The sequence below is a fragment of the Arachis hypogaea genome, chromosome 1 (assembly GCF_003086295.3).
Source record: "Arachis hypogaea cultivar Tifrunner chromosome 1, arahy.Tifrunner.gnm2.J5K5, whole genome shotgun sequence".
Taxonomy (NCBI): domain Eukaryota; kingdom Viridiplantae; phylum Streptophyta; class Magnoliopsida; order Fabales; family Fabaceae; genus Arachis; species Arachis hypogaea.
The window spans coordinates 94,291,488-94,305,424 of record NC_092036.1 but is presented as its reverse complement, the minus strand read 5'-3'; the positions used below and the strand labels follow the sequence as shown (position 1 = coordinate 94,305,424).

The 13,937-nt window shown below is 29.8% G+C and overlaps 1 protein-coding gene across 1 annotated transcript; it reads left to right on the top strand.

Annotated features, from left to right (window-relative positions):
- Nucleotides 1-225: 225 nt before the first annotated feature.
- LOC112696750 (protein BIG GRAIN 1-like B) lies at nt 226-2,040 on the top strand. Its single transcript, XM_025749605.2, has one exon. The coding sequence runs from the start codon at nt 846-848 to the stop codon at nt 1,932-1,934; it is 1,089 nt and encodes a 362-aa protein (XP_025605390.1). The 5' UTR covers nt 226-845; the 3' UTR covers nt 1,935-2,040.
- The last annotated feature ends 11,897 nt before the right edge of the window (nt 2,041-13,937 follow it).

Genomic DNA, 13,937 nt, shown 5'->3' with positions numbered 1-13,937 from the left:
AGCAAACTAAAAAGAGAAATAACATAAGAAGGAATAAATATAAAATGAAAAAAAAAAGTATATTTTATTATTAAATTTATACCAATAAAAGAGAATTATGTTTTTCCTTATCAAATAATATTATTCCTTTTTTTTTTTTGTCATTCACAAATATGTTTTGGTCCAATGGTAAAGGCTCAGACCTTGCATGTAGAGTTATGGGCCTTTCCTTATCCATACCCATATTTCAAACATAAAAAAGTTAAAGCCCAAATCTACCAAAAAGAGAGTAAAAGGGCAATGTTTGTGTCTCTTAAGGCCTCTGCTGAAACTCTCGTTTGGGTTTTGTGATTCGTAAACTCAAACTCATAGTCTCATATATTGTAAATAGCATTATTGCCACGACCCGAAAAACAAAAAAGGAAAGCATAAAAGGGAGAAGGTTTCAATGGGGCTGCTGTTTCTTCGCCTCTATTCGGGTCGGATCGGAACTATCCGACCCTACATACGTCAAAAAGAGAGAGAGAGAGAGAAAAGGAAGAAGGTGGCTGAATGCGGTGAGATAAGTCAGAAATCTGAACAGATCAGCCGCACGCGCGGGAGTGACTGCATTGTTGGTGACTTTTTTACCCTCTCACTGTCTTTCTGATTTCTTTAATCTGCATCTTTCAGTGTGTGTCTCTCCTCACACATATATCTTTCTCTTTCTCTGAGGATTCCCATATGACGCTTGAAGCTTTTGACATTCTATCAGCAGACATTGCTACAGCCTTTTCACTTTACTCTCTTTAACTACCCCTTTCACGCACGCACGCACACGCCACTCTCTCTCTCTCTCTTCCCCTATAACTTCGGGCGCAGAGAAGATGCTGCATACAAGGCAGAGATCCACCACCACCACCATGGTTCAAGTAGCTGCCTCATCCTTCCCACAAAGAAGGAGAACTCCTTCATTCTCTTCCTCTCTTCTCGACGCCATTTACCACTCTATCGACGAATCAAAATCCCACCTTGATCAACATCAACAACTGGGTATCACTATGAGTACTCCCTACACTACCGCCACCACCACCAAACACAACAACCATGGCGGGGTAGAGAGAAGAACCATTAAAGAGCGCATGGACCTCCGCCGTGCCGTCATGTTAGAGGATTGGATCGACAAGCACACTTCTTCTTCCTCCTCCTCTTCTTCCTCCGAATGTAGCTCCGGCAGAGTCTTCTCTTCCTCGGAAACTGACACATCCACATACAACAAACAGCATAAGAGACGAGAAGGCGGCGGCGGTGGTGGTAGTTTCGCGAGGACAAAGTTAAGGGCCATGAAGATCTACGGCGAGTTGAACCAGAGAGTGAAGCAACCAATTTCACCGGGTACGGGTAGCAGAATCGCTAGCTTCCTGAGCTCAATCTTCAGCTCGGAGAATGTTAAGAAGGCAAAGATGTGTTACGTTGGTGCAGTAGAAGATGTTAGCTTCGACCACCACAGTAGTAGTAGTAAATCAAAGTCACCACCGTGTTTCTCTTCCTCTTCTGCTTCTTCATTTTCAACAAGGTCTTGCATGATGAGCAACAACAAGACTCCTCCTCCTCCTCCATCTTCCAAAGGAAAAACCAGCAACAACAACAACAACAAGAATGGCGGTGTCAAAAGGTCTGTGAGATTCTACCCTGTTAGTGTCATCCTTGGTGAAGATTCTCAACCATGCGGCCACAAGTGTATTTACGAAAATGACCCTAATAGCCTAGGCCTCTTGCCTCTGCCTAGTTTCAAAAAGAACAACAACAGTACAGAGAATGATGATGATGATGATGATGATGGTATGAGTTGTTCAAGTTCAGATTTGTTTGAGTTGGATCACCTTATTGGATCATCAGCTGCTGGAATCAGATTCAATGAAGAGCTTCCTGTTTATGAAACCACCAATTTAGAAGCTTTGCGTTTTTCTAAGTAGTTATTTTATTTTTAGTATGTAGTAGTAGTACCCTCCAGAAATTGTAATTAAAAATAATCCATTCTTCATTCATTAATTAATATGCACTCATTTTCAATTTTTATTATTCATATGCTAATGAAATTATTTTTGTGAATCTTTATTATCTAATTAAATTTGTGCGTGTGTGGAAGAAGCTCATGATCACACTCAGCTAGTACAAATTGTCAAAGAAAACAATGACAAACTGAAAAGAGATAAAGAAAAAGCAGACCCCATAAATTTGTTTATTTTTTTTCCTATCCGATGAGAATTGAAAAGTAAAAAAAAAAAATGCTTTTTCTTCTCCACTGGCTTAGCACATGGCATCAGTGAGGCATGGTATTAGTAAAAAATCTTCCCCACTTTATCGTCATGGAAGATTTAATAAATAAAATGATTACAACCTCACAACTCTTTTGGCCCCGTTTGAAATTCGCAATTACAGTGTGAAATTGAAACCGATGATATATTCTTTGGTTGTAAAGCCAAAATTGTAGCTACTTTGATAGCTCGCCATATAAACTAGTAGGGCCTTGATTATATATTGGAGAAGTCAACACAAATAATTGAAAGATATGATATGATATCATAAGGCATAATAGCTTAAACAGTGATGATATTTAGTTATTTACACACAAAAAGAAAATATGAATAATATGCTAAACAGCTCGAATTGCTTGTTAGTTTCAAATTAACTGTTCACATCACTATGAGAGAAATAATATAGGCAGTGATAAAACCTGTTTTTCACCAATAATAATAATAGTTTGAGAAAATGCTAAAGTAGTAAAAGCATAATTCACTGTTATATAGCTACATAAAGTGACCACTAACCATAATTTGCCACATTATTAAAAGTTTTGTTTGTCTACTAAATATGAGTACATATCATTTGTTGGCAGGGACGGATACTGAGGGAGTGAATAGTGGTGTTGGTTTTCCTCAAATTTTAAAGAATTATATGAGATATGTATTTAAAAAAATAAAAAATATTATATAATTTAATAGTTTGATATATATTATTTTTTATTATGTAATAAATTTATATTTTAATTATTTAATTTATTAATATTTTTTATTTAATTAATTTAATATCATATATTTAAATTTTTATATTTTTTAAATTAATTTTCATATACTTATTTTTATGTTTATTTTTTTAAAAATTTATTTATTCTTTTAATATTAACATATTTAATATTTATATTATTATATAAAATATTAATAATAATTTACATAATTATATTTTGATAATTACATTCTGTATTGCAATTAAATATTCTTTTCTTATAAAAAATACTAATATTTTTTCTAAATTTATATTCTTAAAAAAACTATTTTACTTTTTTATCTTAACTTATTTAATTTCAGTTATCGTTTTACTTTGATATTTGGATTTTATATTCTTTAAGGATATTGTGTCTTTTAAATAATTAATAGTTTATAATTTGTTTTTAAATTTTTTAATTTTTTGAAATAATTAATTTTAATTAATAAAATATATTTTAATTTTTTAATTTAACACATTATAAAGTATTGGTATTTTTTATAATTTTATAATATATTATTAATATTGTTATCTCTTTTATGTAATTGTTAAGTCAAAAATAAAATTACAAAAAATAAGATTTTTATTTATATATGAATAAAACTACTTCAAAAACTACATATTATGCTTAATTTATTTTTATATAATGAAAAATATAATTAAAAAATTAAAAATTTTATCTAAAATTCATTTTCTCTGTATTAAAATTTCTTGATGCGTTACTATTTGTTGGCACATTTATTTTTCTTACTCTAAAAGTAATAAAAGCTCAATTAAAAGTTGTCCTCTTTTAATAATATTTAAGAGAATCATTGGATGTAATTGGAATCATATATCATCGACGAATTCGAAACTACTCTTGCATTATGAAAGCTTCACCAGGGAAAAAGTTCAAATAATTGCACAAAGAAATTAATTAAAACATTCTCCCTTCTAAACATGACATACAATATTAGGGAAAAATAACATTAACGTTCTTATATTTATATTTGATAATATCACTCTATACATATTTTTTGATATTATATATTTATATAAATTTATAAAAAAATGACGATATCAAAATAAAAAATTGACAATATTAATTCTTTAGTAATACAGAATTAGTTAATTAAAAAAGTGCAACCAATCAAATCATCAATTCAATTGAAATTAAATAAGACATATTGCCAGTGAGAAGAATTGGGGGATGTTTCTCACCAACCATGCAGAGCCTGTGGCATGTATATATGAACTATCCAATGCAAATGCCATAAATGCGTATAGCAAATTCATGTGGAAGCATGCACCATATCACTTTACTAATATTATCACTGAAGCCAAGGACCACATACCAGCTATATCTATATGACTTGCATTCACAAATACATTTGAATCCTTTGTCATTTTCTTTGGTATAATTTAGGGTGCAAACTTCACCAACTTGCCACGCACATATTGTGTATTTATATATAAAGGCCAATGCATACAACTAGCATACACTTTAATGTTTGATTTTACTTCTATTTTAGTGTATCAAATAAATTAGCAAACTAATTGATTGTTTTTGGGACAATGTTTCAGATTATTTCTTCAAAGTTTAAAAGTTCATATATATACACATACATACAATAATATTGGAAAAATAATAAAAATCAGTCTGAACACTCTAAATTTATTTTATTTAATATTTATTAATTATTGTTAGAATTAATAAATATTAAATAAAATAAATTTAAGAGAAAAAGATAAATCGATCACTGACTTTTTGGTCTACGAACATTTAAATTTCTGACCTCTTCAAAATCTGGACATATCGATCCCTGATTTTAATTTGTCTAATTTTAAGAATTCTCTCACGGGTGCATCTGTATCAGGGACGGTTCTACATACATTGTTGTGGGGGCAAGCGCCCCCACTACAATTTCGAATTTTTTTGAGTAGTATATGATAATAATATTTATTTGCCCCCCATTAGATTATTAAATTTGACCCCACAATAAATTTTTACTCAACTTTTGGTACTTAATCGTCAATTTAAAAATTTTATATTAGAAATTCGTTAAAACTTAGAATGATCAATTCTCAAATTTAAACGAAATTAGTGTTCTTTTTTAAAAATCAATTCAAAAGAATATTATTTATCTTCTTTTCAAATTAGCTTTAATTTTTGCATAGCAACTTTATTAATTGAAAATTTTTTTTTAACTATAAATATAAATAAGAGTCGACTTCTAATTGTGTTAGGAAGTGAATTTTTAAATAATTATTTAGTAATATATATAAAAAGAGAGAAATTTTGATGGTAGTTAACAGAAAAATTATTTAATTTTTTAAAATATAAAACCTAAAATAATAGAAATTTAAATTATATATTATTATTTAAATTACTATTTTAGTATTGTAATTTATATATTAGATATTTTGAAGACTAATCATATTTTACAATAATAAAATATAATCATAACAATAATTATGTTATATGTATATAAAAAATAATTATTTGTATGAAATATATATTAAAATATAAAATACACATTAAAAATAAGTTAAACAATACATATATTTATATACAGATATATAATAATTAATAAATAATTTAATATTTAATTTTTTATATACATATATTATTTTTATTATAAAAATAATTATGATATTATATAAATTTTGCCCCACTACCAAAATTTTCTGGATCCGTCAATGATCTGTATCAACTAAGACAGTATAGCGAGGGTCATGCTTGATTTTTCTGTTGAGTCTGACAAACTAAAGTGAACATAAAAGATCTATAAGTTCAAAATTTAAAAAGGTCAAGGACTTAAATGAAATGAAAGATTGATAAGTTCAGATTTTGAACATATCAAAAGATTTAAATATATTTTCAAATTATCAAATATCTAAATGTATGCGAATAAAAAAGTCAAGGACCTATTTATCATTTTTTCTAAATTTAAATTATTAAAACTGATTTTTTATTATCTCTATAACATTACCGATACATATATAAAAACTAGAAAATTCAAGTTTTCTGAAACAATATATTCATTTGATTATCTTGGAAATTCACTTTCCAAAAAGAAAAAGTCGTGATATCATCAACTTTCTTATTTCTGTTTGGCGTAAAATTATCAAAATGGACGTATTTTTCATTGTGTTTTGGCATGTGGAAATTATTAGAAGAGTATCCGATCTTGTATATGCAATGCCAATACTAGACGGTGAATGGAATTTAGCCATAAAAAGCAAAATAATAATTGGTTGGTACAGCAAGTACCTCACCACCTTGGATTGGTTGGCCCTTTCTTTGCCTAACTCCCAAACACAAAACTGAAAATTATTCTGTTAATTAATTAGAGAGAACTACTAACTTTTTTTCACCATTATTTCGAACGACAATACGATCTTTAGGGAAAAATAGTTTATTTCAATTTTTATCTTTTGTTTTTACAACACAATATAGTCTTTTTATGTGTTTTTCCCTCAAGTTCAAATAAAAAATATTGACATATCACATTATATAACGTGATAGTTCAGTATTTTTTATTCGGATTTAATAAAAAAATACATTATATCACAAATATAAAAGACAAAAATAAAAGTAGATTTTTTTTTCGTAAAAAATCATATTGTCATTCAACAAAATAATTACGTCGAGTTGGTAGTTCACACTATTAATTAATTATAGTGGATAACTTATTAATCCTACTCTTTTTTTTTTTTCATGAACTAATTACATGATCTAAAATGTGATTTTTAATATTTTACAAGTTTACCAATGGGGAACTTTTTCTTTTTAATATTGTATTACTAGAGGTGAAATTCTTCATTATGAACCAAACTGTGTGTTAAACACAACTATGGCCATTTACAAAACGTCAGTGACGTTTTGTATTTTTTTAATCAAAATAATATTTTTTTTAACAAAACGTCAGCGACGTTTTGTTCTTTCATGATCAAAAAATTTTTTTTATTACAAAACGTCAGTGACGTTTTGTATTTTTTTAATTAAAATAATATTTTTTTAACAAAACGTCAGCGACGTTTTGTTCTTTTATGATCAAAAATTTTTTTTATTACAAAACGTCAGTGACGTTTTGTACTACTACCACAACTGTGTAAAACACCAAAATGATCAAATACTTTTGTATTTCACATTAAAATTATTCATATATAAAAATTTTAGCCTGGTATCCATTATCGAGCACAAATTAAATGAGAGCTTTTGGAGTTTTTATTAATATTGACATATTGTATTTTGAATTTTAACATTTTAAATTTTAAATTTTTATTTGATTTTAATTAAATTTATTAGTTTCTCTATTTAATTGTATTACAAAAATATCAAATGTAATATGTTAGTAAGAAATAACATTTTAAAAAAATAAAATAAGTCATCCAAACTCTTCTTTATGATCTACTTGGTGACTTGTGAACAATATAAAAAAGGAACTCAAAAATCTCAAGCTCTTCTTTTTCTTTTTGTTCTTTAAAAGATTTGTGTAAATTTAAATTTTATTTAAAAATTTATTATTAATTAATAAATTATTATATATCAAGACAAAATTTAAATTTTTAATATTTATTTAAATAAATTAATAAATTTATCACTTGATCAACCTAAGGTAGCCATGTAATTGGTATTTTAAAATGTAAAAAAGTACGCATGTTTTTAGCTGATCATGGAAAAAATAAAGAAATGAGTGTGCTTTATGGGCTACAAATCAAGAATTGGGGCAGAAAGAAGGGCGAATGCATGTAAGACAGATTCACACGTGGTTAACTTGGAGAGCTCTCGTTTCCCCACATAGCTAGCTTTTCAAAAAGCCAAACCATCCATCACGTGCCCACGTGTGATTCTTACACCTGCTTTTTATGTCCCCACCCTATTATTGTTGCTACTATAAACCCATAATAATTTATAAACACTTGCAATGCACCCAAAAATTGGAGATAGAGTTAGCAATATATATTCTATTCGTAAATATTTAATTTGAATTCGTTTAGATAAGATTGTCTATTTTTTGATCTATTACGAATAGAGTAAACTGAGGTACAAGTTTATTTACGGATAAAATAGGATATAAATTTAGGTATATCTTATTCTATTCTATTCGTATTTTGAATATATTATATAATATATATATATATATATAAAAATTATGTATATAATAAAAAAAATGTTAAATTCACAATTTGTTTATAAAAATTTAAAATATTATTAAGTTAATTAATGATTATATTATTTATAATTTTATATTAATTTTTTTAAAATTTTATTATTTTTTATTTTAATTTTAATATAATTAATAATAAATTTTATTCAAGTAGAATTAGCATCTCAAGTAAAATTTTATCCAAAAAAAGTAAAATTGCATATATATATATATAGTAAATTTAAAAAATAAAGATTGTTAAGTAATTATGTTTTTTTAATTAAATAATAAAAAAATAAACGTTATAAACTATATTTTTTTATAAGTAATCCTTTTAAGTTATACGTTATGTTTGGCATGATTTATTTGTATATCATTTAAATTGGTATTGTTTTTATAACGATCATTTATTCTTAATAATTGTTAGAGTTTTTGATGTCTTACAATAATTATTTATAAAGAAGAAACATACATATTTTAAAAAAGTTATTAAATAAATTTATTCTTTTTGTCCTATTTTTACATTAAAAGATTTTTTATTTTATCTTTTTTCAAATATTATCATGTTATTATAATTGTTAAATAATATTGAAAAAAAATCTTTAAAAATAGAAATAGCAATGATACTTCGAATAATTAATTCAATAAAATTAAACTTAATCGAATAAGATGATTCAATTAATTATACAGATAATAGTATATTTTATAAATATCAATAATAAAAATAGTCTCACTAATGTAAATGCTGAATACAATAATTATATTAAAAAAATAATAACATAATTGCATAATTTTTAAGATCCTATATAATTGTATTTAATGGACAAATTCAAAAACAGCTATACGATAATGTCCTAATATTTCAGCATACTATAAATTATACTATAATTTTATATATCATATTATAACTTTAAGTCAACTCCTTAAACATATGAAGTACACATGATAAAAGAGAATATTACAAAATAAAATTATAGTAAGATAATTTAAAAACACTATAAAAAAGACACATCTCTTTTGTTAATCAAAAGCTATAAGGAAAAAAATATGCGCCTAATCATGAGCAACTAAAATAGACAAAAATCTTTAAAAATATAAAAAAATTAAATGTATAAGTAGTGATGAAAAAATAAAAACTAAATAAATTACAAAAATTGTACCCTAAACATAAGAGAGAGAAAGAGAGAAAAGAGAGAAGAGACAACGAATGAGTAAAAAATATATTATGATCTCGTATAAATAGATGACATTGAAAAAAATAAACTAATTAAATTAATTCATGTATTTCGTTATCATATTTATTATTTACTAAAATAATTTGATATTTACTCTGATCAAATCAAATTAAATAATTAATTGATATAATTAATTATAATTAATCAATTTATATAAATTATAATAAATTGTGGGATTTAAATGTCTAATCAAATTAAATTGATATCATTAATTAGTTATAATTGATTTGCTTTACATAATTAAAAGTAATAAATCGGAAACATTCTCAGAAGCATGCCATATCAGCTCTATCATTAAGTGTAGAAACCCGATTTTTATATAATAAAATAGATGTGATTGTAACCGTTAGTCGCAACGAGGTGCAGTCCTTTAACAATAGTCTAGAGCTCAACATGCATAATTGAGCAGCTCCCTAAATTGTAAGAGAAATCTGTGATAAATCTCCCCAGGCTGTCTCTCATCACTCCTCTAAAGGTTGCATTATTACTACTTGTAAGGAAGGAGTCATCTACATTGATCTTGATGAAACCTTCTCCTGGTGGGTACCATCTAATAAGAAGACCAGATGTGATAGTTTTATGACCAGTCAGTATAGAATTTTTAATTACTTTGAGAATTTCTTTTACACGATTATAGATGGATTCTACAACTCCGTTAGGATGCAAAGCATTTTTATCAAACACTAGTTTATTACGAGCAAACCATAAAGAAGAAAGGGTAACCCCAAAAGTGCATCACCACTTCGTTGGAGGGAAAAGATTATTTAGGAACCACTTTTTCCTATCAAGATTAAAGAAATCAGGAACATGCTCTTGAGGCTTGAGTGCTTCCCACACTGTTCTAGCAAAATTGCAATAATCTCTTAGAACGTGCAGTGAGGTCTCGCTTGGAAGGTTGCATCGAGGGAACTCTGTGGTTGCACTCATATGCCTTCTATTTCTTTCCGTATTGGTAAGAATAGCGTTGTGAGTCACAAGCTAGAAGAAGGACCGAATTCTTTTCGGGCCTTGCCACTTCCAGATCAAGTTGAACAGGTGATTACTAGCTGCCACGTCTCCTTTTAGGGCTTGGTACGTTGTCTTCATGCTGAACGTTCTGTGCTCAGGCAAGATGATCTTCTTGCTTCTAAGGCAAATGTGGTGACAGGGATATAATCCTTTGAACCACTTGATCCGGGAGCCATCCTTTCAATTTCTCGTTTTTTCACTCATCTGAAACAGTTAAAAAATCCATCAGAGAATAATCATAATCGACTAGATTAGTTACCTGAGATGCGTGTTGATTAAGGCTCTCAAAATCAGGGACCCAATTGTGCTCCCAAAATTTTATGCGAGATCCATCACCAATACGCCAAATGAAATTGCTTTGGATGTCTTTTCAAGTAGAGCAAACTCCCTTCCAAAGGTTTGAGTCGCTACTTCTTCTCGTAACATTGGGCATAATATCGTTGCCACATCTGTACTTAGCTCACAACACTCTAACTCAGAGGAAGTCCTTCCTTCCAATTAGGACCCAACCAATTTTCATCATATAAGCTTGATTAAGCTCCTTTACATGTCTAATGCCCATTCTCCCAGATCTTTTGGGCTTGTCAACAGTCTTCCAATCAAGGAGATGAATTTTCCTTGAATTCTAAGAATCCCCCCATATGAAGCTCTTACATTTATGGTCAATAAAATTACAAGTAGATACAGGTAGAACAGTAAGTTGCATAGTATAACTAGGGATAGTAGAAAGGACTGATCTCACCAGGGTGATTCTGTCTGCCAAAGACAAGGATGTAGCTTTCCAATTGTTAAGCCTCGCATTGATTTTGGCCTCGATGTCCTTGTAGGTGTCTTTTGTAATTCTCGAATGAATAAATGGAACACCAAGATATTTTCCAAGGTCATCTATTCTAGTGAAGTTCAAAAACTCATTGATTTCACTTCTGATACTATGCCCGACCCCGACGTTCTGGGAGAAGAAAATTCTGGTTTTATCATTACTAATCTTCTGGCCAAAGCTCTCGCAAAAGGCTTCAAAGAATTTTTTTATAACACCAGCTTGCTCCACACTAGCTTCTGAGAAAATTATCAGATCATCAGCAAAGCATAGATGAAAAAGTTTCAGGATGTTTTTATTAAGGCTAATTGGTTTCCAGAAATCATGTTCCACTGCAGCATTTATAAGTTGAGACTTGAGACAATCTTTTCATACAGAGCACAAACAAGTATGAGGATAAAGGGTCCCTTGGTGAATTCTCCTAGTCGGGAGGAATTCTTCAAGGGCCTCCCCATTCCAGATAACCTGCATACTAGCTAAAGATACACACATGTAGATAAGGTTAACAATGTGACTCGGCATACCAATATCCTCCAAAGTATCTTCTGATGAAGGACCACTTCAACATGTTATACGCCTTTTCAAAATCAATCTTAATTGTCATCCAATATTTGGGCCCTTTCTTATTTTGTATAGAATGAATAACTTTTTGTAAGATAATAATAATGTTAGAACTCTGTCTTCTCGGCACAAAACTACATTGGGCTGGACTTATGAGATGATCCATGATTTTCCTAAAACAGGTAGCAAGAAGTTTGGTAATAACCTTATAAGAGACATTACAAAGGCTAATGGGTCTCACCTGTTTTAAGTTGGAAACAGATTCAACTTTTGGAATAAGAGTAATAAACGTATCATTTATCTCTCCTACTTTACTTGGATTAGCAAAAACATCTTGGACAAACTTGCATAAATCGGCACCAATTCTGTCCTAGTGTTTCTAATGGAAGATAGCCTGAATCCCATCTTTTCCTGGAGCTTTGAGGCCCCCCATTCAAAAAATCGCTTCCTTGATTTTCAAGCTAGTACATTTTTTCCAATAAGCTCCTTATCAACTTGAGAAATTGCGAGAAAACACCCATTCAGAATGAATTTAATATCCAAAGTATTATCAGTAAATAAGTTGCTATAGAAGGAGGTGGCCATGTTCTCCAACTCAATTTTGTTTGAAATCCAATTTCTATCACTATCTTGGAGAGATTTAATCCTATTTTTCTTCCTCCTAGCCATAGTGATGCCATGAAAATACTTAGTGTTACGATCACCGAAAAGCCAGTTACATCTCGATTTTTGGAACCAAAGGATCTCTTCTTGGATGAGGATCTCTTCATATTCTTCGCACAAAGATTTTTGCAAGTTCTACAAAAAAAGATTACAGTTGAGATTTATGTTAGCTAAAATTCTTTGTAACCTTAGTATTTTACTTTTCTTGTGATGAATGTTATCGAACACATTGAAGTTCCACTCCTTTAGGGACTTTTGAAAATCAGCAATACAACCAGACCAGGAGTTATTAAAATTTCAGTGTTCATTAACCACATTGGCAAACTCAGGGTATGTCAGCCAAGCAGCCAAGAATCTAAAAGGTCTCCTGCCTTTATTAACAGGACATGGAAAATCTAATTGAAGATAGGGGGATGATCAGATTTAAAGCTTGGAATATGCTTTACCCTTGATTCCGGAAAAGAAGTTTGCCATTCAAGATTACAAATAGCACGATTGAACCTTTCTAACAGATTTCTCCTCTTCCAGCTAAAAGGATAGACAGTGAAACCAAGATAAAATAAACCACAATCAGCAACACAAGATTTAAAATCCATATAGGCTGTTCTTGTATTATTTTCATTCCCCCTGACGCTCGTAGTCATGGAGAAGAGCATTAAAATCCCCTAAAAGAACCCAAGGCAGGTTGGCTGTACTACTTAACTCCCTGATGTTATTCTATAAATGTCTCTTATTAGCTTTTTGTGGGCTATCATACACAGCCGACAGTAGTCAGGGCCTCGAATTTCCTTTTGCCACTTTCATGTGCACAAGCTGCGCATTGTGTCAGATAATCTCAACATGCCAAAAATTACTATTCCAGAGGCACCAGATACCTCCAGAGAAGCCCCTTACTTCTTCAATAAATACCCTATCAAAATATAACTTCTTCCACACTACCTTCCCCCGATCACCACTGATATGGGTTTCAAGAAGAATGACAATACTTGCTTCATATTCTTTTTTAAGATCCCTTATAAGAGAGGGAAATGACCTACTACCCGCACCCCAGCAATTCCAGGTAATGATATTCATTAGAAAAAGAGGAGAAAGATAGGAAAAAAAATCTCAAATTAACACTGGTCATAACCCCATCAACCACTAGAGACTTATCCAACATAACACTATCTTCCTTATCATCATTATCCAGCAAAGTTACTATGTTTTCGTCAGAAGGGTCTCCTTGGGGCCCATGTTGGATCTGACTACTATTTTCTGCAAAAACAAAAAAAAATAGATCTCCTTCTCTCCAGAGAAGCGAAATCCTCCTTCACCACATGGTTCTCAAGTATCTGATTTGCCATCCTCTTAGCTTCGTACGCTTCAATTTTCTCTTGATGTAACCTTCTCATGTTATCCAGCATCTCCTTCTTCATAGCAATGATTTCAAGATTCTTTGAGGATGAGCAGGTCTTCTTATAGGTAATTATATTGTCATTGGTAGGTGTTTGAGTCCCCAAGGCTTCCTTTTCTTTTGAC